At 44.8% G+C, this 24075-nt stretch overlaps 1 protein-coding gene across 2 annotated transcripts in view; it reads left to right on the top strand.

The window, feature by feature from the left end:
- Positions 1–24075, top strand: part of COL22A1 (collagen type XXII alpha 1 chain) — a 327746-nt gene that overhangs the window by 283364 nt on the left and 20307 nt on the right. For both annotated transcript variants that reach the window (XM_030795302.1, XM_030795301.1), the window contains 7 exons: positions 2426–2479; positions 6868–6921; positions 9319–9372; positions 13552–13605; positions 16208–16252; positions 17090–17143; positions 19228–19281. In XM_030795302.1, coding sequence (XP_030651162.1) covers positions 2426–2479; positions 6868–6921; positions 9319–9372; positions 13552–13605; positions 16208–16252; positions 17090–17143; positions 19228–19281 — 369 coding nt within the window. The remainder of the gene's footprint in view (positions 1–2425; positions 2480–6867; positions 6922–9318; positions 9373–13551; positions 13606–16207; positions 16253–17089; positions 17144–19227; positions 19282–24075) is intronic.

Raw genomic sequence — 24075 nt, 5'->3', positions numbered from 1 at the left:
AGCAACTCCACAGCAGAAAATTAACCTTTCTGGTCATGTGTGCATTGTTTTAGTTTTGCTCTTTGTTGTTGCTTGTTTTCAAGTGCTTATTAATTGTCAGGCCCTGTTGGAAATACACAGGGATATGGGTAGCGAGCTGACAAAGCTCTTTCTTTTAGTGTTTATTTTCTGGTGCTCAGTCAGCATCCTTATCCCAGATAAAACCCTTACCCCATCCCCATATGCAGTAGGGAATTTTTTTCCAACTTGGCAAGATTCCAGACTCTAGGATGCCGGAAGCTTTTTGTCAAAGTTATGCAGAAAAATCTAGATTTGTTATATTAGCTTTGGACTAGATATTGAATTAAAGCATGAACCTTAGGCTACTTGTTAAAATATTATCATTATCCCTTTATTTCATGTACATTTACTGGGTCCCTACCTAGTAGAAGCGGTAGAGACAAATCCAATTGCACCCTGCCCCAAAAGTTTGTCCTACATGGAAAATAAGACAGGTCTTCTACAGCTATATCAAATTTCCTTGAGGTCCAAGACCATGATGTAGTCATTTTTATATCTCTAAAATTTGGCTCGTACCTAGTACAATTTAGGCACTCGATAAAAGTATGCAACAATTAAGTAAAGGCTGCTGGAAAGACATCAATAGAGTACTGTGGGAACTTGCTTATTTATGCTTTTATATTTAGTTAATATCTGCAGGATTCCTTGTCTTGGGGTGGACAATAGACACTTATATTCATGGAAGGTCCCTATTGGACAGCTTTTAGCATTTCTCTGGTGCTAACTCCTTATGTGTCATGAATTCCATTCTCTCAACAACCCACATAAAATAAGTGCTGTTCTTTTCCTTCATTTTACAAACGAACTGAAATACAGAGGGGTCAAGTAACTTTCCTAGGCTTATACATCTGTTCAGTGGAGAAATGGGATATGGGCTCAGGACCTCTGACTCTAAGAGGCTGCACTCTTAACCAATACCCTCTCTTCTGTGCCTGGCACCTTGTAAGCGTTGCCACATTACTCCTCCCCTTCCTAATGGCATCTGCAATTTCCAGCCTTTCACTGTGAAGGAAACTAAAGCTTAGAGATGTTACATGACTCAACCAAAGCTAGTAAGAGGCACATGTGTGAATTTGTCTAAAGAACTGCTGCCTTCATAACCCAGTCAGTTCAACTTCTAATTCACTCATTTATTCAAGAATATTGATTATTTACTATATCCCAGGTACTGTTTTAGTTCCAATGAGGAACTAAATTTAGTGTTCCAATGAGAAACACTAAATAAATAAGAAATCAATAAACACTAACATGTCAGATGTTTGCAGATGCTATGGAGGAAGGTAGACAGAAAAGGAACCTCCCCAGGGCAGGGATGATGAAGGGTAGGTCTTTCAATTTTGGGTCTGCTAGGGAGAAAACCTTTCACTGAGAAGCTGATATCTGAGCTAAGACTTGCAGGATGGGAAGGTATGAGGCCTGTGCATATGTGGGGGACTAGAATGGAGGGGGAAGAAACAGCGTATGCAAGAGTCCCCAGCAAAAGTGTGCCTGGAGCTCACTTTGAGCTGCTTGCTCAGCTGCATAGAGGTCTTATTCCATTCATCCATCTGTGCATCTCTTCACCCTTGAGTTGACACAGCAATTGCCTTCCTAATCTCCTGGAAGAGAAATCTAGTTGTCCATTTATTACTTTTTGTCCTGAAATGTTCCCTGATATTAGCTGAAAATGCCCATCCTGAAGTGAGTTCATTTACTGTTTTCAAATGGGTGACTGCCTGGCTAATGCATTGGCCCTTCCTAAAATGTGGATGCTGTTCTTTGAATATCTTGTATTCCCAGAGAATAGCTCAGCTTGATGAAGAGGCAGAAGCACGCTTAAAATATTTATGGTTCAGGAAGCTAGGAAGGGGCACAGAATGTAAGATCTGTGTGTTGCTATATTAGGATGTTCTTACATTGCTACAAAGAAATACCTGAGGTTGAATAATTTATGAAGAAAAGAGGTTTTATTGGCTCAGTTCTGTAGACTGTACAAGCATAGTACCAGCATCTGCTTGACTTCTGATGAGACCTCAGGGAACTTGCCATCATAGAGGAAGGCCAGGTGTGTCACGTGGCAAGAGCAGAAGCCAGAGAGTAAGGGTGGGGAGGTCCTAGACTTTTAAACAACCAGATCTTGCATGAACTGAGTGGAGGCTCACTTATCACCAAGGGGATTGTGCTAAACCATTCATGAGAGATCTGTCCCCATGATTCAGTCACCTCCCACCAGGGCCCACCTACAATATTGGGAATCACATTTCAACATGAGATTTGGAGGGGACAAATAACCAACCATATCAATTGCTTTGTATTCAAAGCAGAGGATGCTAATGACCTCTGTCTAGATGCAGAAGAAACTAGCTTTCTGCCTTGTCTTTTTTAGGGGGCAGATGGAATTGCGGGAGCTGCTGGACCACCAGGAATCCAAGGGTCACCTGTAAGTTCCTCAAGGAATGGGATCTGTTTTTAGTCTGTCTTTAGCATTCTGGAACCCCAAGTGTTTACCAATCCTGCTCTGGTCATGTGTTCCTCCTGTGGCTCACATATTTTTGAGTTTCTGTTCACTACAAGTCTTGCAATGAAACTGCAGGAGGGTTTGCTTTCTGTTGGACCCCTGGTTACTTTGCTGCTAAAGTAAAGGTTTGGTTGAAATGATATGAAAATCTGTGATTCCAGAATTCAGTTTACAACCATCAGTGCAAATAAGTCCTAGATTTAGGCCCCATATCTCAATTACTTGTCAGCGTGGTTTTTATTTTGAGCAGGTGCAGGGAAGTGGAAAGGCGCAGCGCTAACTCACCTAGGACTATGGTGTGCACCAGGGGAATGTCAGACAAGAGGCAGCTATTGTTATCCCAACTGTTCAAAAGAAGAGAGTGGAATTAAAAAGAAGTCACTAGTCCAGGATCCCAAACCACAACCAGTGGAGTTGCATTTGAACTGAAGGCTTTTATCTTGAAATCCAGATTTCATTTCTTGAAGCTGCCAGAACCACTCTTGGTTTCAATGCCATAAAGGGTGAACCACAGTTTAGTAGGTATTATATTAGTAGCCAATACATGCATGGCATGTAAATGATTATATGGTACATAAATATTCCTTATCTCATCTGACAGCTCCTCTGACTTTAGCCCTGTAAGTTAGAAAGGCCATGAATCATTACCCCCATTTATAAATAAGGAAAGTGGGGATTGGAGAAGTGAAATGGCCAGTTCAGGGTCACACAGTGAGGGAATGTCAGAGCCAGGCACAATCCCTAGGCCACAGGAATCTCACCATCATATTCCAAGGCCAGCTAGCAAGCAGGCCAGCCCTACCCTGGTATCTCTGGAGTTCTGTGCAAAGGGCATGTGCAAAGGGCATTATTACTTAATAAGACTTCCTCCATGTCAAAGGAGGAGATCAGAGTCCCATGGGATTATGTCACTTGGTCAAAGTCATACAGGAAATTAGTGTCCAAGTTGGGAGTTAAGTCAATTTGAGATTTCTCAGTTCAGTACTCCTTCTGGTATTCCACATTGACCTACCATGTGGGTGGTCCAGGCAGCCAGAGGGATGTTGAGTCTGAAAAATCACAGCCACATGTTTCTGTTTAGGATCCTCATCTGGTTAATCCTTTTGAAGCCACCCATCTAGAAGTCCCAGGATGAATAAAATATAAAATATACTGGGCCGCTCACAGTGGCTCATGCCTGTAATTCCAGGACTTTGGGAGGCCAAGGTGGGGAGATCACCTGAGGTCAGGAGTTTCAGACTAGCCTAGGCAACATGATGAAACCCCTCTACTAAAAATACAAAAATTAGTCTCGCACAGTGGCATATGCCTGTAATCGCACCTACTTGGGAGGCTGAAGCAGGAGAATCGCTTGAACCTGAGAGGCAGAGACTGCAGGGAACTGAGATCGCACCACTGCACTCCAGCCTGGGCGACAGAGTGAGACTCCATACGCAAATGATTTCCCTGATAAAAACTAATGGATTGTTTGCCTGAAGAGAATAAGATGTGGATCCAGGGCCGGGCACGGTGGTTCACGCCTGTAATCACAGCACTTTGGGAGACCAAGGGGGGCAGATCACCAGGTCAGGAGATCGAGACCATCCTGGCTAACACAGTGAAATGCTGTCTCTACTAAAAATACAAAAAATTAGCTGGGTGTGGTGACATGTGCCTGTAGTCCCAGCTACTCGGGAAAGTGAGGCAGGAGAATTGCTTGAACCCGGGAGGCGGAGGTTGCAGTAAGCCGAGATTGCTCCACTGCACTCCAGCCTGGGCAGCAGAACGAGACTCTGTCTCAAAAAAAAAGGAAAAAAAAAAAGATGTGGATCTAGGATATAAAACTACCACATTCTTAGGAATTAAACTGTACTAAATAAGACTTTGATTCTATCATGGGACCACTCCTCAAGCTATGGTAGCACTTGAAGCTGTCCGTGGTGCTGAAACTTTGCCATAACCATCAAACCAGAATATAGTGGAAGTTTTCTTTGTCCAGTGAGCACTGGTAGTTACAAAATAGAAGTAATTTTTTTTCTTTTTTTTTTTTTTTGAGACAGTCTCACTCTTGTTGCCAAGGCTGGAGTGCAGTGGCACGATCTTGGCTCACTGCAACCTCCATCTGCTGGGTTCAAGCGATTTCCAACTAATTTTTGTATTTTTAGTAGAGACGGGGTTTCACCATGTGGGCCAGGCTGATCTTGAACTCTTGATCTGAAGTGATCCTCCTGCCTTGGCCTCCCAAAGTGCTAGGATTACAGGCATGAGCCACAGTGCCCAGCCAATAGAAGTATTTTTTAAAAGTTAAATGGGGGCAAAATTATAATAAAAAGATACATACAAACCTTAGTTCTGTTATATTTTGAATTAAAAGACAAACTGTTTGGCAGGCTTTTTGACACAAAATAAAGCCCTTTACTTTGATTTTTGGTAATGAATGGAGTCCTTTGTCATCAGTCATGTAAAAAGAACATCCACTGATCAGTTTTTGTTACTTTTTTGAAAAGTGGTTTGAAAATATGACAACATATGTGTAAAAATATGAATGTAGAGTTCTAGATTGTTAGGATTTTTTTTTCCTAACCTTTTGTAGGTATCTTATAGCTATATCGATTTAGATGGTGAGTGGTGAATGACTCACTTTTGGTCAGTGTCTTCAAAACCCTAACTTAACTTTCATAAAAAGTGTATTATTTTTTCCACCTAAATTTTACTGGATTGTTGAATCAACAATTAAATTGTGTGACTTTCATAGCAAATAATTGATGCAAACAGGCTTAGGAACAAGCATACTGACTCCTTGCAAGCCTTCAACTCATCCGGTAGGAACAGTAAAGCAAGGGTGTACTGCAGACAAGAGTGTACTGTAGTGTTGTGACCAGGCATGGGTTTTTGGAGAGGATGGGGAGGCTGGTTTATAATGGGGGGTTGGTCAAGTGCAAGTTGGTTAAGAGTCTACCATGTTTTAAGTTTCAGCCTCTCTGCCAGTGGAATTGGTTTCTAAATAAATAAAAGTCTGGTGATTGCAAGAGGACTGAACAGGGAGTCAGAGGTAGAGTTCTTTCCTGGATCTGCCACATTCTTATTATGGGACCATGCCTTCCTCACCTGAGTTTAAAGAGAATGGTCTAATATAGTACTTGGCAAACTTTTTCCATAAAGAACCAATTAGCAAACATTTAATGCAAAATCAGCCGTAGACAACATGCAAACCAATGGGTGTGACTGTGTTCTGATAAAACTTCATTTAGCAAATTTGGCCTGGAGTTTGCTGACTGCAGTCCAAGATCACTGGTGTTTCTACACTAGGGAATTTGAAAAATAAACATCCAGGAAGGAACCCAGGAAGCTCCATTATCAATAATTAAAAATCTCTAATAATAACTCCATCTTTGTCTTGGGTTGAACAAAAATATCCACTTAATTTTCTTATGTGTTTTTAGGTGCTGTGATGTGGGGAGGGTTGAATATTTTGTTTTATCCTGGTTATTATTGTGCATTGCCTAAACCTTAAGAATACCTCATTTTGTGTGGCATGTGAATTAGAATGTAAAACCTGGCACCCGTGTCTTATCTCCCAATAAACACTAGTAGGAGATTATAAATTTGTCAGCTCTAAATACTCATGGTAAAGACACAGGGTGATATGATAATACCATGACAGGAATTAGGGTACTGGTTAGATAATGCTGATTTATGAGCCCTGATTGATACTTATGTAAGTCTTTGATGAATAAAATGGGAAAAAAATATTAATTAATGAAATTTGGTACAACAGTTTTTCAAATACAAGGAAAGAGATAGTAAAGCAATTATAGGTAAAACATATAAGAGGCTCTGGAAAAAATGATGAAAATAATAAACCATCCTCTATGCATGCTCTGGTCAGCTCCCCACTTGTGTACAGTCCTGCATGCACAACACCTCAAGGTCCTGAGGTATGTGCTGTATGCGTAGAGAATGTGAATTTCAGGAAGTCTGGGGGTAAATACAGAGTTGGATCTGGACCCAGGTCTTGTGGATACTAGAACCCCAATAGCTTCTTCCTACTGGCATTCCAATATTCAGTTTTCCCTGAGCCTATGTATTAATAATATGGCCAGAATGAGCCCCAGTGTGTGTACCAACAAGGGTGACTATGCTCAGCCCCAGGGAACCTCACCGCCTTGGGGGAAACAGCTCAGAAAGCCATGAGGCTGATATAGAAGCACCCCTTGTTTCTCACCAAACACTCACTCCCCCAACACATGAATGCCGTTCCGTGTGAAGTCATTTACTTCCAGAAAAGCCAGCAAAGGTTTCATGGTGTTTTTATGTCTTGGATCTTTTAGGGGAAAGAAGGCCCTCCTGGCCCCCAAGGCCTATCTGGATTACCCGGAATCCCAGTAAGTGGCTTTTATAAAAATAAACAAACAAACAAACAGAAACAACCTAGTTTCTCTTTATAAAATCAAAGAAACAAAAATATATTCCACTGTCAAAACAAGGCCTGGCCACTAGAATTTTGAGTGTTGTAGAAAATTAGAAATAAAATAATCACTAACTTGTTTATCAGTCGAAGCCAACTAAAATTTGGGTAGAATCAGTCTTAATCTTGGGCTTCTTTTAGGCATATATTGGTTGTTTCTTATTTGTTTAAATAGTAATTTTTTTCTCTCTAAATATATATGTAGGTATACATGTATATATATGTTTATATTGTTAAAACAAAACACACACACACATATAACTGTGTTAACTATTTGTGATAATGTAAACATTTTCCATTTCCCATATTAGTGTTAAATGTTCATAAACTTTACATTTAATATATACAATGGATGCACCATAATATATATGATCATTTCTCAGTTGCCTCATAAACTTCACAATTATTTTAAAAAGCAACTACCATGGACAATTTTGTATGGTATCATTTTAAAAATTTCTTTATGATGATCCTCCAAAATGTGATTGGCTTGCCAGAGTAGAGAAACATCTAAGGTTCTTGATACATACTGCAAAATTGCTTTCCAAAGATGTTGTCCTGAACTTTTCAATTTAATATCCTTCTCATTAGAGTCAAGCTGTTCAAGGCATTTGTAATAAATTCCTCCACAAAGGCCACGCACTGCCTTCTGCACTGAGAGTGAATTCTTCTGTGGCTCTTTGACCTCTGCCTGCTGCTGTAGCACTTACTGTCTACAGTCCCCCAACCCCGCTCTCCACTGTGCCTTCTTTTGTTCCAGCCACACTGGATTTTTTTTGATTCCCAGAATGCACTGAATGCTCTCCTGTCACACTCTACACCCCTTCCCAGGCTGCCAGGATGCCTCTTCCCTTCTTTAGCTAGTAGATGCCTTCGATCTTCCCCATCCCATCCCAGCTATCACTTCCTTCCCTGCTCCCCACCAGGCTAGGAGAGGTTCGCTCTTCCTTTTCTTCGGAGTGCTTATCTCATCTGGTGATCGCATTTCTATTGGTGTAATGGATTGATTAATTCTCCATTATTCATTGGTCTGGTTAAATCACTCATTCAACAAACAACTCTGTTTGTTAGATCTGAGGACGTAACATTGAAGCATGCCTAGTAATTAATCATGGGGTTATATTCTGTGCTGTAGGTTCTGCGTGAGCTGGAACTACATCTGCTTCTGTTTAGCCTTGAGTCCCCACACATAGTGAGCACACAGCAAATATTGACAAAAGAAACATGTGGATGAATGAATCGCTTCTTAGAGCTCTTTCTCCTGCAATATCTGATATGTACTGCCATTGACCAAGAAGGCATTTCCTGGGCATCACTGACAGTCCTATCTGTAACTGCAGCCTGGAGGTTAAGTAACCTCTCCAGGGCACACGGATCTGAAGTGACATGCTGGGATGTTGGTATGAACTGCAACTCTGGAGACTAGGATGTCATAGCAGCTAGGAAATATGTACTGATTTAATTTTAGCAATGGTAAAGCTAAGGAGAGGAAATTCCAATTTGGATTTTGTGTTAACCCCTTATCAAAGTTCTAGAGTACCGGAGAAGAGAGATGCAACCTTACATATGATTATGCTATTTTCTTAATAATATCCATTTCTCCCTCCTTCCCTCCTTCCTCCCTCCTCCTTTCTTTCCTTCCAATGGAAATCTGATCATGTTACTTCCCTCTGCTCACTGTTGTCCTTAGGCTTAAGCCAAATACTGGGCCCTGTTACTTCCCTGGCACCTTGTGAATGACCCCAGCTTTGTTCTCTGTTTCTTTATCAATCTGTTTCCACTTCAAGGACAGAAGTGAACAATGCTTATAGCCTTTCTGTGACCCAAACGTGCTCCTTGCTGCCATTCACTGAGCCCCTCCTGTGCTCAATGGTGAACCATGCTGAGTACCTTCCTGCATGTTATTGAACATCCTCATTATCATCGTTGGCATCCATATTCCCCCCTCACCCATCACTGTGCTCACCCAAGAGGCCCAGACACCAGGCCCTCATGTTCTAAACTTGACTTCATGAAAATGCCCAGGAGAGGCTTCTTTAGGTCAATAGCAATAATAATAATAACGCTATTGCAAAATGTATTGCTTTCCCACTATGTGCCAGATACTTCAAGTCAGAGATCCACAGCCAGAATCTTGGTGTTGAGAAAGAAACCAGGAAATCAGAACAATTCTGTCTGTTGAGACGCTGCCTTAGTGGCCAACTGTGAATGCAACTGCTGGAAGCTGGGCAGAAAGACATGCTGAAACTGCCTTTGTCTTTCCATCCCCTCAAATCTTCTTTGACCTGATAACCAATTTGAGTTTCTCTTGCAGGGAGAAGAAGGCAAAGAGGGCAGAGATGGAAAGCCAGGTCCCCCTGGAGAGCCGGTAAAGGACTCTAAACTTCCTATTATATCACATGCCAAATCTATTACGTATCAATAACAACTACTTTGTGTGAGGAGCTATTTTGAACCAGGCTCGAAGATAGGCATTTTCTATGCAGTATTTCATTTACATACTCCGACAACCCTGCACGGTAACCACTGCTGTCCCTATTTTAAAGCAGAAGAAACCTGGGCCTCGGGGAGGTGAAATCATGGCCCCAAAGTCACATGATGGGCTGGTGACAGAATCTGAACCTGAGCCCAGAGCTCCTGTCCCTGCTCCACATTTTGGTTTACTGCCCCCTGTAGCCTCAGTCCTATTGATATAATAGAGGAAGCTGAAGTAGATGAGCATGGCCTGGAGGAGAAATCTGATATCTGGTGAGAACAGGATACCTAGTAAAACCTAAGTGGCACCTGCTAGCTCCAGACATTGTGGGATTACACACACACACACACACACACACATATAAATATATATATATACACATACTTGTAACTCTGGCATAGAGTTTTCTCATTTTGGTTTTGGTTTTGGTTTTGTTTAATGTCAGCTGTCCAGGGGCACACAATGAGATGGACCAAGTGCTAGTGAGAATGTCTCTGTGGCCCCAGTAGCTGTTAGTTGGGAACATGCAGGGATTTTCAAAGACCCGTATCTGTGACTTCAAAGCTGTGCTCACTGAGTTTGGTCAGTGCTTCTTGCCTATGGATCAGAGATTCATCATGATGATTCATCGGTTCCTAGCAGCTCTTAGGTCTTCCCAAAGCCCTTTCACAGACACTACACCAAGGGCAAGATGAAGGATGGCATCAGTGGTTTAGAGACTTGGGTTCTCCAAATGCCCACCAGTATGAGACTAGTTAAACTAGTTAAATGATGAGCTGTCCACCCCGTAGAATACCAAGACCTGTCAGAATGAATGAGGATGTTCTCTAGATCCTGATGCAGGACTGCTCCTAGATAGATTGTGAAGTAGAAAAGCAAAGAGTAAAACAACATATATAGTCTGTCCTATTTTGTGTAAAAATAGTTGTGGGCCCATCTTTTTCTAGTGTTTATCTAAAGGAACTCTGGAAGACTCCATAAAACCCTCATAAAAGTAGTTCCTGTCCATGGGAAGATGATTGTCAGACAAGGGGACATAGCAGTAGGAAGACAACTTGCTATTCCATGGTATTTTATTATACTGTTATCGTCTTAATTTTTGGAGCCATAAGTATGCATTACTTATTGATAAAATTAAATTTAAAATATAGTGATTAAATAAAAATATTTTATGCCAAAATTACAACAACAACAATAATAACAATAGCAATAAAAGCTTGCTTTGGATTCCGGCCCCACTCCTTACCAGGTTTTGTGATCTGGGTGAGTCAGAAAGCATCTATGAGCTTCAGTTTCCTTTGAAATAGAATGAGAATAATACACCAACTTGCCAGAATTGCTGGGTAATCATATAATGAAGAAAATGTGTTAAATGCATCAGGCTTATCTAACTATCAATTATTTTAGTAAGCTACTTTTCCCAACTTTCCTAGTTGTAGCTCCTGGTGAGGCTAGAATGGCAGAGCCTTTAGAACCACTAAGTGGAATTACATGAAAGTTTCTACAGCGAGGTTTATGTTCCATTTAATTTGTTTGGTCATAAACTATTATGACTCATTCTGAATCTTACGCAACTTGCTGGAAGCACCTTCTTTATCATTTTACACTGTTTGCCAGATGCTGAAACCAAAATTCATTGCTGAGAGCAAAAGAAAGAGCTTTTACCAACTGAGCAAATTGAAAAGTCTCGATGAGCTGCTGTGGACTGACACCCAGCAGAGCTGCCCATGATGGGCAAATGGCATTCAGCCTGGGCAAAAACGTGGCAAGGGTAGAGAGAAGCACACATATCACACTGTGGCTGACAGCAACTGCGTGTGTGCCCAGGGCGGGGCACTGAGCTCTTCATTACATTTTTCCACTGTAGTCCCCAGAAGAACCTTATGGGCTATGGGTACCATTATTTCTCCCAGATGAGGAAACTAAGGCACAAAGAGGATGATAGCTTGATCAAGGGCATAGAGCTGGTAAATGAAGCATCTAGGACTCACCCTCCTGCAGGCTGACCCCGGAATTGGCTGCTGCAGAGCAGTGCATTGACCTTTCTGCAGAACATGTATTATGCTGAGAGGCTGTCATTTATAATTCAGAATAACTGAGGACACTGGGCTTCATTCAGTCTGTTTACTCAATGCCTATTTTGATGCAGGTAGAGTATTTAGGAGGTGATCCCCTGAACCAGTGAGGGAGGGAGGAAGGGAATGGAACAGAGAAAGAAGGAAAGGCAGGCTGGCAACTGGTGACTCCAGGCTGGGGTCCAGCCTCACTGGCAATCCTCTGACTGCTTCTGGAGGCATTGACTCCCCTGCACTTGGCCCTTCCACACCTCAAAGTCAAGTACCCCCTAGGGTCAGGGAACATCTTCATTCTACGTCCACCCTTCAACCTGTGCAGGAACTGCTCCACAAGGAGGCAGACACCTCCCTGGGTGGGCCCCAGGGGATGTGGTTGGAAAATGGCAGCATCTGCTACAGGTACTAGGTGGCCCCTCTTCAAGTTGACTTGCTCATTGAAAATTTGTATATGGGAGGAGCACAAATGGATAGACAGACCAGCCAGATAAATAGAACATAGGATGGATGGATGGATGGATGGATGGATGGATGGATGGATGGATGGTTGAATGGATGGATGGATGGATGGATGGATGGATGGATGGATGGATGGGTGGATGGATGGATACACAGATGGATATATAGACAGCCTTTTGAGTTGCCTGTTGCTTAATTTTTATTAAGAGATATTTGAACATTAATTATACTGTAGGATGAAGTGCAGACTCTGGAACCAAAATGCCCGGATTAGAACCCCAGCTGTGTGACCTTGAGCAGATGACTGAACCTCTGTGTACCTCAGTGTTTTGCCTGAGGGTTAACAAGAGTCAGGCATCAGTGACATCATAGTGAAAACCTTCAGTAGCTGCTGGTTGTTTCATTTTTCTGCTGGTGCCTTGGGCCAGTCATGGCCATCACAGTTGACTCTGAGGCAGGAGCCAGGCTATGTCCACCCTCTATCACAAAGACCTACAAGGGAGGACTGTCCCAGATTTACAGATCCAGAGATCCAGAGAAAGGAAATGATACTTTAAGATCACACAGCTAAACTAAGAAACAGACAAACCTGGAAGTCAGGGCTTTAGGCCCCACCCTTCTTTCTATAGTTTTTTTTTTTTCCTAAATCCAAGGATGTTCCTTTCTCTCCCTGCTCCTCAATAATGGGCTGCATATGATTTCCAAGGTTTATAACTTGTAAACATGAGGTGGACAGAAGGTTTGGGAACAGGCATGTCTTCCAGGCCCAGCATGCTGCCCCTTCTGACACCATCAAACTTAGCCTTTCATCTACTTTCCTTTGCCCCTCCTCCCCTCATTCTTCCCCTGACCCCATCTTCAATTTATATGGACCTGAGTTGCCAAGCCTCTTATTGTCTTCTGTTCCTGGCTTGGTTCTGTGCAGGGCAATGCCAAGCTGTGGGCAGTAAAGAATTTTAAATAGCAAGAGTGTCCTGACAAGCTCTTTTAAGATGATGGGGTGAGGAAAAGGCTGTGTACGTCACAGGTCGCCCTGCCAGTAGGTACTGCAGCTGACCTGGAAAGAGCATCCGCTTAGGTGTGGCACTCAGCTGGAATTCAGCCTGGCTTTGCTATTTAATACCTTCATAAAAATATAACTTTGAACCTCAGTGTTGCCATCGGTAAAGTGCAAGTGTTAATAGTGGCCTTGACATGTTTTTTGCAAGTGGGCATAAAGTCATCTATAACTAAGATGGCCATATAATTTCTCATCCACACTAAGATGCTTCTGATAGTGAAAAGGGGCACTAAGCATAATTAATTTGGAGATGAAACCTGTGTAACCAGCACCATCCCAGGAAAACCAGGAATATAATAGGCCTGAATACATGGTGGAGATTTGTGTATACTAAGATGGACCAAGACGCCAGGGGAAAGGGCTTACAGGGTGAACAGAGACTGGCTTGTGGGAATAGAATGGCAGGAAACACAGAGAGCCAGGAATAGGAAGATTCTTACAATGTTGTCCTCAAACTCTTCTTTTCTTCCTTACTCTCAGGGCAAAGCAGGAGAGCCAGGTCTACCAGGACCAGAGGGTGCCCGAGGCCCACCTGTAAGTGTATAGAGTGTGTGGGGAATGATAGAACCAAGCCCATCAGCCACATGGCTCTCACCACTGTGGACAGGGCTAGCCCAGACTGCCCGACCATGGGGTCCCAGAAGTCCTTCTCCTCCAGACGGCTGTGATTCTGTGCAGTCAATTCAGCTTTGTCACACTACATAGCTGTGAAATTCATTTTCACAATTGCAGCTATTACCTTGTTGTTGCTAAAAGTTTTCTTTGTTCTTATCTGATTTATTATAATTTCTTTTTTTTTTCTTTTTTTTTTATTATACTTTAGGTTTTAGGGTACATGTGCACAATGTGCAGGTTTGTTACATATGTATCCATGTGCCATGTTGATTTCCTGCACCCATTAATTTCAATGGGTTTTCTCTGGATAATAGAATCTAAAACTGAATCTTAATTTAGTTTTGAACACTTTCAATAGCTAAGGTTTTTTTTCCCAACTATAAAAGTAACCCATTCTCATTGCCTAATGGTATTAATAATAATGATGATGGTAATAATAAGAAAAAGAATACAAAAAATGGTATGGAGAAGAAAATTAATTTACTTCTAATTCTATAACAGAGAAGCAAAGTTTTTAATGGTGTATTTTTTCTATATATGAATTCTAGCATCTATATATGTACATCTATATGTAGCTATTATACATATAAACAGACACAGATACTATTTACCTACAAAAATGAACTCTATGTATTTTAGGGTTATTGGGTTTTATGCTAAATGTTTCACCTCTTCATAATTTCAAAATTGTTTTCACAATTTCTTAAATTGCTTTTAGCAAAAATATGATTTAAATGATTATCCTAAAATTATCGGGATTTTATCTAGCAGATCAAAATCCTAGCTCTATTTTCTTAATGTTTTTATTTAAAAAAAATCAATCTTCTGGCTAGTATTCAATAAGAAGGAAATAAAATACAAAAATAAATTTTCTGTTCTCCTAAATCCCCTTGTTTTTCACATGATTGCACCAGAAAACACCCAAGAATGAGGAATATTACCTCTTGTGGGGATTGCAACACTGAGCTAGTGATCAATTTATTAAAGGTGGTTCTCGGCTTATTGGAATGACAGAGGCTCCCTTTCAGCCAGGAAACCCATGGGACCTGTACTGGGGGCAAGACCCATCTGTCAACTGGGAGTTGTAATGAAAGAGCTGAGGTTAGAAAGCCAGGCAGGGAAAAGAAGACCAGGCTCCTCTGGCTGACACAGAATAAGTCAAGACAAAGCTTTGTAGAATGAAGTGGGTTTTCAGATAGAAAATCCTGGATTCTGCCTTTACTTTGTCATTTATTGACTTTGTGACCTTGGTCGCAACAAGGACCTTTCTGAACCCCTGTTTCTTCTTCTATGAAATGGCAGTCATAATAGCTCCCATTCTTGCAGAGTGGTTGTAAGTACTAAAGGAGAAGGTAGGGCATGTAACGTTTCCAGCAGAGGGCCTGGCTCATTGAGTGTGGCTCTCTCAGTTGGTGCTTTTGTCATGATTAGATGGGAGGAGAGCACACCAGAGTCTCTTCCTCTGGGCTGGCTGAATTTGGAATTCTGGGGTCCTTGAGGAAGATGCCGAATCCCAAGAAATCCCTAGCCGTCTCCAGCGAAATGTAGCTGGACTGTTTTGAACAACTGGAGAGCACTGTGCAGTCCCTATTCAGTCTTATTCAGTCCTGACAGCAACTCTGCAGAAGTAGGTTCTAGCCTAATTTTACAGATGTGGAAACTGAGTCCCAGAGAAGAGAAGTAGAGCTCCCAAGATCCCACAGCTACAAAATGGGAGCCACGGTCCCATCCCAGACCTAACTCACAGTCAGCCCAGTTGCATGAAACTTAAGAGCATATGGCAATCCTTTCCATAGATTAATACTGCAAAGCTATGCCAGGCGGGCATTTTTATTATCCTTGAGGTTTAGCTTTACATCCACTAAGTGCAGATTCTCACACAGACTGGCCTGGAGATTAGAAATGATGGCCTCAGCTCTGCTAATGGTTTAATCTTCACTCACAGGGCCCAAAACTCTGTAGTGGTGCTTCAGGTAATATGCCTCCAAGTTGCAACTCTGGACAAGGAGACCCCAGCACTATGGCCCGGGATGTAGCTCCCAGAGCTGAACCTACTCAGGGGTGTTGGTAGGACCAGCAATGGCCACAGGAACAAGGAAGAGGCCGCAGGACCTAATCTGGGTGAAGGCGATGTTCCCTACAAGGGAATCACCTGACTCAGGAGCCGTGCAGAGAGGGGCGGGCCAAGCCATGTGTTGTAAGCCTGAAACAATCAGGAGGAACAAGGAGAGTAGGAGACACCTGAACCAGTAGGGCAATGCCCCAACACTCTGAGGCATTTGCGGGATGAGCCCTGGCAGCCCTGCCCACAGCATGGAGTGGGCTGGGAGGAAGGGCTCTTGGTATCCAGTTGTCAAACCCCTGGCACCGAGTGTGGCACCAAGTAGGGCTCAGTCTCCTGCAAATGGTAAAGAATGGGTGGAGGTAACGTGGGTCAAAGCAGCCAGGGAGGTATGCCTGCCCGCTTCTGCTGCAAGAGCCTGCTCTGTCATGGTTGATAACTCCATTCTCTTCCTTCCAGGGCTTCAAGGGACACACAGGCGATTCTGGTGCACCTGGTCCCCGGGTAAGTGGGCGCCTCACTTTGGAGGTCCCCCCAGGTGGGCAGAGCTTACACTTCCCAGACAGAAGGTTCTTGCAGCCTGCAGGCCATGGCAGTGCCTTACCCGAGAGAGGACACGGAGCACACCAGCATGGAGCAGGCCAGCACAGGGACACCTTCGAAGCACCATCCCCACCTCTTGGCCTAATTCCCTCAGGTGGTTTTCCTGGGGGCCAGACATTATCACGGCCAACCAGTTTGGCCGAATCAGTCTGGACTCAGGTGTGTCACGCACGTCAGTCCTGAGCCTTGTGAGGTGGTTGCTGTTATTAGGTGCTTTTTGTAGAGGAGGAAACTGAGGCCCAGAGGACATGGGTGATTTCCCAAGGTCCTAGAGCTTATATATGGAAAGCATCACTCTTACCCCAGATGGGAAGACTCCAGACACTATTTTCTTATCCTTTAACTCCTCTGCCTCCTCTGAATGCCCAGAATGGAAGTGGCATTATGGGTCAGCTGGTTAGATCCCTTGCATGATCTAGATACCAAGGAGCAAGCACAGGTGTAGAGAGGGTCAAGTGGATGAGCAGATAAGGAGGCAGCATTCCAAGTGTAGATGCCAGAGCCTTCAGCTGCTGTTCTTCCCTGCCTGAGCTGCACAGAGAGGCACAGCATGGCTCCAGGCACTCACAGCTGGCCTTGGGTGTGCCACAGACCTCAACTCGGGGCTGGGGCTCTGCGTACGGAGTTGACAGGGCTCCTGGGTCTCTCCACCTCTCCCAGCTCCTCAGGTGCCCCTGTGGTTGAGGCATCCAGTGGCTGAACATCTCCTTCCCTAATAGCAGGCCTTTTTGTTCCTAGGGAGAGCCTGGTGCCATGGGGCCTCCTGGTCAGGAAGGGTTACCAGGAAAAGATGTAAGTGGGGTCCTGTGGGACCTGGCTGGGCTGGGGCTTGGGGTGGGGGTATCAAGGAAGTGACACCCAGAAACTGCCCCACAATGGCTGGTGGCAGCACTGCCAAGAGGCACACAGATGACATCACAGCATTGGTTGGCAAGGATGAGATTGGCGCCTCCAACCTGGTGGGTGGGTACCTGGGCTTTATGGTTGATAAGGAAGCTTCTCTGGATCAGTCGTGATTTGTCCATTGGTACAAATGATAGGCCTGTTGGGTCCAGCCTTAAACGGAGTTGAGAGGCATTTCAGAGTTTCTCCTGGATTATTTCTCCATCTCTCGGGCTCTGCAGCGCTCAAAGAAACCACACACCCCTCACTGCCATCACCGTGTGCTGTGTTAATTGTACAGCGCTTGAATGGCTCTCCCTTTTATTTGGTGTTGGGATCTCGGCAGAACAAGGAAAAAAAAAATTTTTTTTTTTTTTTGAGATGGAGTCTCACTCCGTCGCCCAGGCTGGAGTGCATTGGTGTGATCTCAGCTCACTGTAACCTCTGCCTTCAGGGTTCAAACAATTCTCCTGTCTCAGCCTCCCGAGTAGCTGGGACTAGAGGCACCTGCCACCACGCCAGGCTAATTTTTGTATTTTTAGTAGAGACGGAGTTGCACCTTGTTGGTCAGGGTGGTCTCAAACTGCTGACCTCAGGTAATCCACCTGCCTCGGCCTCCCAGGGTGCTGGGATTATAGGTGTGAGCCACTGTGCCAGGCCGGAACAAGGGAAATTTTGACCCCAGGTGTACAAATGAAAAATTTGAGATCCAGAGAGATTAAGGGACTGACTTATGGTCACGCGGAGAGTCACAGGCAGGAATAGATTGCCTGGAGCCCAGAATCCACCAGCTCCACATCCCCCAGGGACCATCCCTTTGCATGTGGTGTCCTGCAGGGTAGCCGGACATATGGGATGCAGAGTGGCGTCATGGAACTGGCCATTTGATCAGACACAGAGGCACCAGGTACTGAGGTACAAAGTGGTCTCATGCCCACCATGTGGGTCCTTCAGGACCTGCCTTTAAATTGATGAAGTGGACTCTTCCCCAATGGCTCTTGACACACTGGAGCACATGGCCCCTGTGGCTGATCTGCTCCCAGGAATGATGGAGCTGGAAAGGATACTTAGGAGAAATCTGGTCTAGTTCGCATGTGCTTTCTTAGCTGTGGAGTCTGTTTTACAAGATCAGTCTAGTGTGTGGAGCCCTATGCATACAGCTAAAAGCAGAGCCCACCCCAACCCCACCCAAAAGGGGGCTTCTCAGAAGCTGAAGGGCAGCTTGAGAATCATGATACAGTCCATCCCCTCCCCCTGCACTTCAGTTTGTAGAAAAGGTGATGCAGGGTGCTACCCAGGCAGGAATGTGACTGAGGTCAGCTCGCCCAGTACACTGGGGTAGAGCTGGGATGGGACCCTGGGATGCCAGGTGATGGGCAATGGTTCCTTCCTTCCATCTTAGCCACTTGACTGTTGTTTTAAAAATCCATTTTCTAGAGTGTCTTTCAGTCTATTTTCTGTAGGAGCATGTCCAAGTTTCTGATTTTTTATCCATCACATGGTTAGGATTATGCCCCTGTCACAGGGCCACTTGGAAGACTCTGCAAGGTGGTGGTGAATCACACTGCTTAGCAAGCTGGAAGATGCTGTGCCCCTGCGTGGCATGGTTTTCTCGCCCTGGTGACTCAGACATGAATGGTTCCAGGTCACCGTCTAGAGAATCAGGAAAAGAACTTCAAGAGAGGTTCTCTCCTCTGATTGCTTCTCTTAGTTCAAGACGGAGCCACCTGAAACCCCTATGGGACCAGGCGGAGGATGTCTAAGAAGTAACTGAATAAATGGATGCACAAATGCAGGCTTGCCTGCATTTACTCACCCACAGGAAGGGAGTTTGTCCGTATTTGGAATAATGGACAATTGATGATGAAACATGCTGGACAATTTGCTGGTTCCTTTGGGTAACTTGGCAATGTTTGGTTAACATTTGAAATCGTGACGCCATCATCTTCACACGGTGACTTGATGATGATACCACCTCTCTCTCTTTGTTCCAGGGTGACACTGGACCCACTGGGCCACAGGGTCCCCAAGGACCAAGGGGCCCACCGGTGAGTTTTGCTTTGTGACTTATGTGCTTCATGTTATTACAGGGCCTTTTACCACAATGATATTTAGTTAGTTCCCTCTGGTGCCATTGTATATATTGTTAAAAAATTGTAATATGTTTTAGCAGTTGGTAAATAGCTGCCCCCGTAAATCCCCCTAGTCACCTCCCCCAACACCCAGATTCTTTTCTGGGACCATCCCCCACAACAATATGAAAATTACAAAGGTGCCACCAGGCACTGCTGGAGCTCTATAGGACCTTGCCCCGAGGCTCTGCTCTAGCTCTGGGGCCACACTAGGGGTTGGTGCTTGCTAGAGTTTAGTTTCCCGAGGCTGCTGTAACCAAGTACCATGAATGGAATGTGGTACGTGGCAGAAATGTGTTGCCTCATGGTTCTGGAGGCCAGAAGCCTGACATTCAGAACAACAGGGTTGGTTCCTTCTGAGGCTGAGAAAGAATCATTCCAGGTATCTCTCCCAGCAACTGGGGCTTTGCTGGCTCTCCAGGGTGTTCCTTGGCTTGTGGGGGCTCCACCCTGGCCTTTGCCTTCATCTTCACATTGTTTTCTCTCTGCTTGTGTCTCTCTCCAAAAATCCACCCCCTTGCTTTTTTTTTTTTTTTTTTTGAGATGTAGTCTCGCTTTGTCGCCCAGGCTGGAGTGCAGTGGCGCAGTCTCCACTCACTGCAAGCTCTGCCTCCCAGGTTCACGCCATTCTCCTGCCTCAGCCTCCCGAGTAGTTGGGACTAAAGGCACCCGCCACCATGCCTGGCTAATTTTTTGTATTTTTAGTAGAGACGGGGTTTCACCGTGTTAGCCAGGATGGTCTCTATCTCCTGACCTCATGATCCGCCCACCTCGGCCTCCCAAAGTGTTGGGATTACAGGCATGAGCCACCGTGCCCGGCCCTCTGCTTTTTTTTTTTTTTTTTTTTTTGAGATGGAGAGTCCTGCTATGTCACCCAGGCTGGAGTGCAGTGGCGTGATCTCGGCTCATTGTAACCTCTGCCTCCTGGGCTCAAGCGATTCTCCTGCCTCAGCCTCCCGAGAAGCTGGGATTACAGGCGCGTGCCACCACACCGCTAATTTTTTTTTTTTTTTTTTGTATTTTTACTAGAGATGGGGTTTTGCCACACTGGCCAGGCTGCTTTCGAACTCCTGACCTCAAGTGATCTGCCCCACTCGGCCTCCCAAAGCGCTGGGATTATAGGCGTGAGCCACTGCGCCTGGCCCAAAGTTCCCCTTTTTATAAGGAAACCAGTCCTTATTGGGTAAGGGGCCCACCCTATTCAATATGACCTTATTTTAACTAATTACCTTTACAATGATCCAATTTCCCAATGTGGTCACATTCAGCGGAACTGAATGTTAGGACTTAAAAATTTTGAGGGGACACAATTGAACCCCATAGCATTCCATATGACTGATAAATATTTGGATGTTTTCTCTGCCTGTTTGTGCACAGAGGCAAATCCTTCTCTTATCTAAGAGCAGCCTGAGAGAGGATGGAGAAGGTCAAAAATAGACATTTAGGTGCCTAGCGCTGTGCAAAGAGAAAAGCATACATTATCCTATTTAGGCCCAGGGGCCATCTCAGAAAGGCATCTTTGATATCTGTGTCTCTCTATATATTATTAACAATGTAATTCATGCTAATTGTAGAGGCAATCAGACAGAACTGAATGTTACAAAGTAACAAGAAAATTCCCCTTTCACCCCCACCCAATCCCACCCTCCAGAAGCCACTGTTAGAAGCATTTTGTGTATCTTTTAAAATATTTTCAATGTGCCTACGAGCATATAGAATACACATTTTGTACACAACACTTTATCTTTCGCAACTGGCTTATTTTGTAAAGCTTGTATGTCGTGTATTTCTTGAATGAGTAATGGGATAAACAAGTGAATGAATATTGGCTTCCCAAGTCTAGGTCATGCAGCTTGTAAGAGCTTTAGGTCGGTTTAAGACCAAGACTTTCTGATGCCAAATCCTGTATTCTCCACCCTACTGTGGACAAGCATGGGCTTTGTCTTTGAGACAAAGACCCCTAGAGAGGGGGTGTGTGGCAGGTCCTATGAGGTTGGATGTCCCTTCTTTTCAGAACTTAGCAGGTAGAGTCACGGTCTCCCATGATGGGGCCACAATGACTCAAAGGAGCTGAAGCCCAGCTCCCTGGGTGTGAGCTCTCAGTGGGGTGATATCAACCCCATGGGGAAAACACTGATTCTTGAGGTGTCAAAGAGTGTGTGTCATATGCAGGTACAGATACAGTACATAAACAGATGTGTAACTTAGCTGTGATATTAACATTTCATATGGAGAGATTAGGAAAAAATGTGTCAAAAGGCAACTGGGGAGGGAGTGATAAGGACACAAATTTGGGAAACTCTGCTCCAGAGCCCCCCAGGAGTGGGGCGGTTCTGACTGGGTCCCCGCCAGCTCCCTCACTGGGCTTCTGTATCCAATTCTGGAGTTCAGCCATCTGGGCTTGATTTCCTCCTCTCCCGTATTCATCACATGAACTAGGTGAGTTTCTGCATTTCTCCCAGGACTCAGTTTTCTCATCTGTAAAATGGAGGCAATCTGGAAGGAACAAGGAGGCTGTAAGAATCCAGCAAGGTAATCCAGTGAAGTGAAAGAACAGTGCCCAGCCCTTGGAATGTGCCCCAAGCCAGGTCTTCTCCATTCCTGGAGGCAAGAGGGGCCTTAGCTCTGCTTCTCTCCCTGGCCTCTTGGCATAGGGCAACAATCAAATTCGTGATGAGTGCAAACACATTCAAGGGCACAGAAGAGGGAAAGCGAAGTGACTTCGTTTTTTGAGACAGGCTCTCACTGTGTTGCCCAGGCTAGACTTTAGTGGCATGATCACGGTTAACTGCAGCCTCGACCTCCTGGTTTCAAGCCATTCTCCTGTCTCAGCTTCCCAAGTAGCTGGGACCACAAGTGCGTACCACCATGCCCAGCTAATTAAAATAAAAGTTTGTAGATATGAGGTCTTGCTATGTTGTCCAAGTTGGTCTCAGATTCCTGGGCTCAGGCAGTCCTCCCATCTCAGCCTCCCAAAGTGCTGAAATTATAGGTGTAAGCCACCATGGTTGGCTGGGAAGTGACATTTGGAAAGCAGAGAGTACTCAGAACAGGTGTGTGAGGTGGAAGAAGGCAGCTGGCCTGGTGAGATTGTGAAGGGCTTCACGTACCACATGCTGGGTGGGGGGTGGCCCTGAAATCCCAAGGCCCCCAAAGGCTGCTGTGTGGTTTTAGCTTGCTCCTATCAATTCTCGGGTACATCGTAAGGAATTTGATACCAAAAATGAGCTGCTGAAGTTTGCCAAATATCTACCTTGTTTTTAAACACAGAATAGTTCTGAGTTCTTTCTCTGACATCCTCATTTTTACTCCACTGAAATTTCTGTGCTTTTCTGAGTGAGGAGAAGGATTCTGGCAAGGTCACACAACTTTGAACTAGACACTGAATACGTATAGAGTGCCTCTGTCAATAGTTGTGATGATTGTGAATGTATGTGTGGCCTGAAAACTTTCGTTTTGCTTTCTCTAAAATCTATAGCCACCCAGGGGTAAGAATAGGCCATATGGCAACCACCTCACAGCCACTAGCTTCCAACAAGCACCAGTGGAGTGGAGTTCAGTGCTGGGGACTGCATGAGGCATTTACGTGATTCATTCATTTTCTCCCCAAACCCTGTGAGACAGGTGTGATTGCTGTCGCCATTCACGGATGAGAAATGGAGGCACAGAGAAGTCTAGTAACTTGCCCAAGATCACACTGCAAGTCAGTGGCACAGCCAGGATTTGGACTCCAGCGTTCTCATTCAAGAGCCTGCAGCTCGAACACCCAGACTGGCTGGTGTGTGCCAGAAGTCCTTGTCACAAAGATCATCCTGGAAGGAGGGGTCTTAGAATAGGAGTTTGGAGCTCAAAAGGGTTGAAAAGGGGAGCTGTGGTTTCCATTCCTGGGAAGCAGAGACCCAAGGAGCTTGGCGAGGGAGAGCAGGACACAGGAGTGACTCTGTAGCCCAGGAGGGAACCAGGTCCCAGCCCCAATAGGCCTCGAGTGCAAAGAGCACAGGCAGCCGCCCAGAACCACCCTGTCTTCTGTGCACATGGCCTGTGTTGGCACCGTATGCTGCTGTGTCTTGGCCCTTATCCTCCCTGCGAAGGGAAGATTAGAGAAAGAAGGAGGAGAGATAGAATTTCCATAGGGATAAGGCAAAGTACATATTTTTAGAGGGACGCAGATGGGTTGGTGGGCGGAGGAAGGTGCAGGGAGAAGCGTTATGCAGTGTTCGCGGAAGGGCCGAGTATGGGTAAGCAGTCCACAAATCCAGCTGGCTGCTCTGATTTTAGACCTTACTAGCTCAGCGATCCCTGGCAGGTCTGTGATGGGGGTTCTGGGATATGGGGAGAAAGACGTCTGTGCTGCATGATTCCCGGCAGGATCCACTGACATGAGGCCATGGCCATGCATGTGCTTTGAAGGCTCAAGGTGGAAGCTGTATTTATGATTGCTGACCCATAAGCCATGTCCTTAAGGAGGGGCAGAGCAGTGTGAGATGGAATCAGTGCTGCCTATGTTCAGATCTCAGCTCCTCCCGTTGCCTTGCAGGCAGGTGACTTAGCATTTCTGAGCCTCAGTTTCCCCATTTGTAAAAGGGTGGTGATGTTTGTGTCTGATGTGAGCAATGAATGAGTTAAGACATGCAAAATGCAAAGCTCTTAGAAGAAGTCTGGCATGTAAGAAGTGCCCGGTCAGCATCAGCTACTTTATAGTGGAACATG

The sequence above is a fragment of the Nomascus leucogenys genome, chromosome 16 (genome assembly GCF_006542625.1).
Source record: "Nomascus leucogenys isolate Asia chromosome 16, Asia_NLE_v1, whole genome shotgun sequence".
Classification (NCBI taxonomy): domain Eukaryota; kingdom Metazoa; phylum Chordata; class Mammalia; order Primates; family Hylobatidae; genus Nomascus; species Nomascus leucogenys.
The sequence above is the reverse complement of the archived record's forward strand: the minus strand, read 5'-3'. Positions and strand labels throughout refer to the sequence as shown.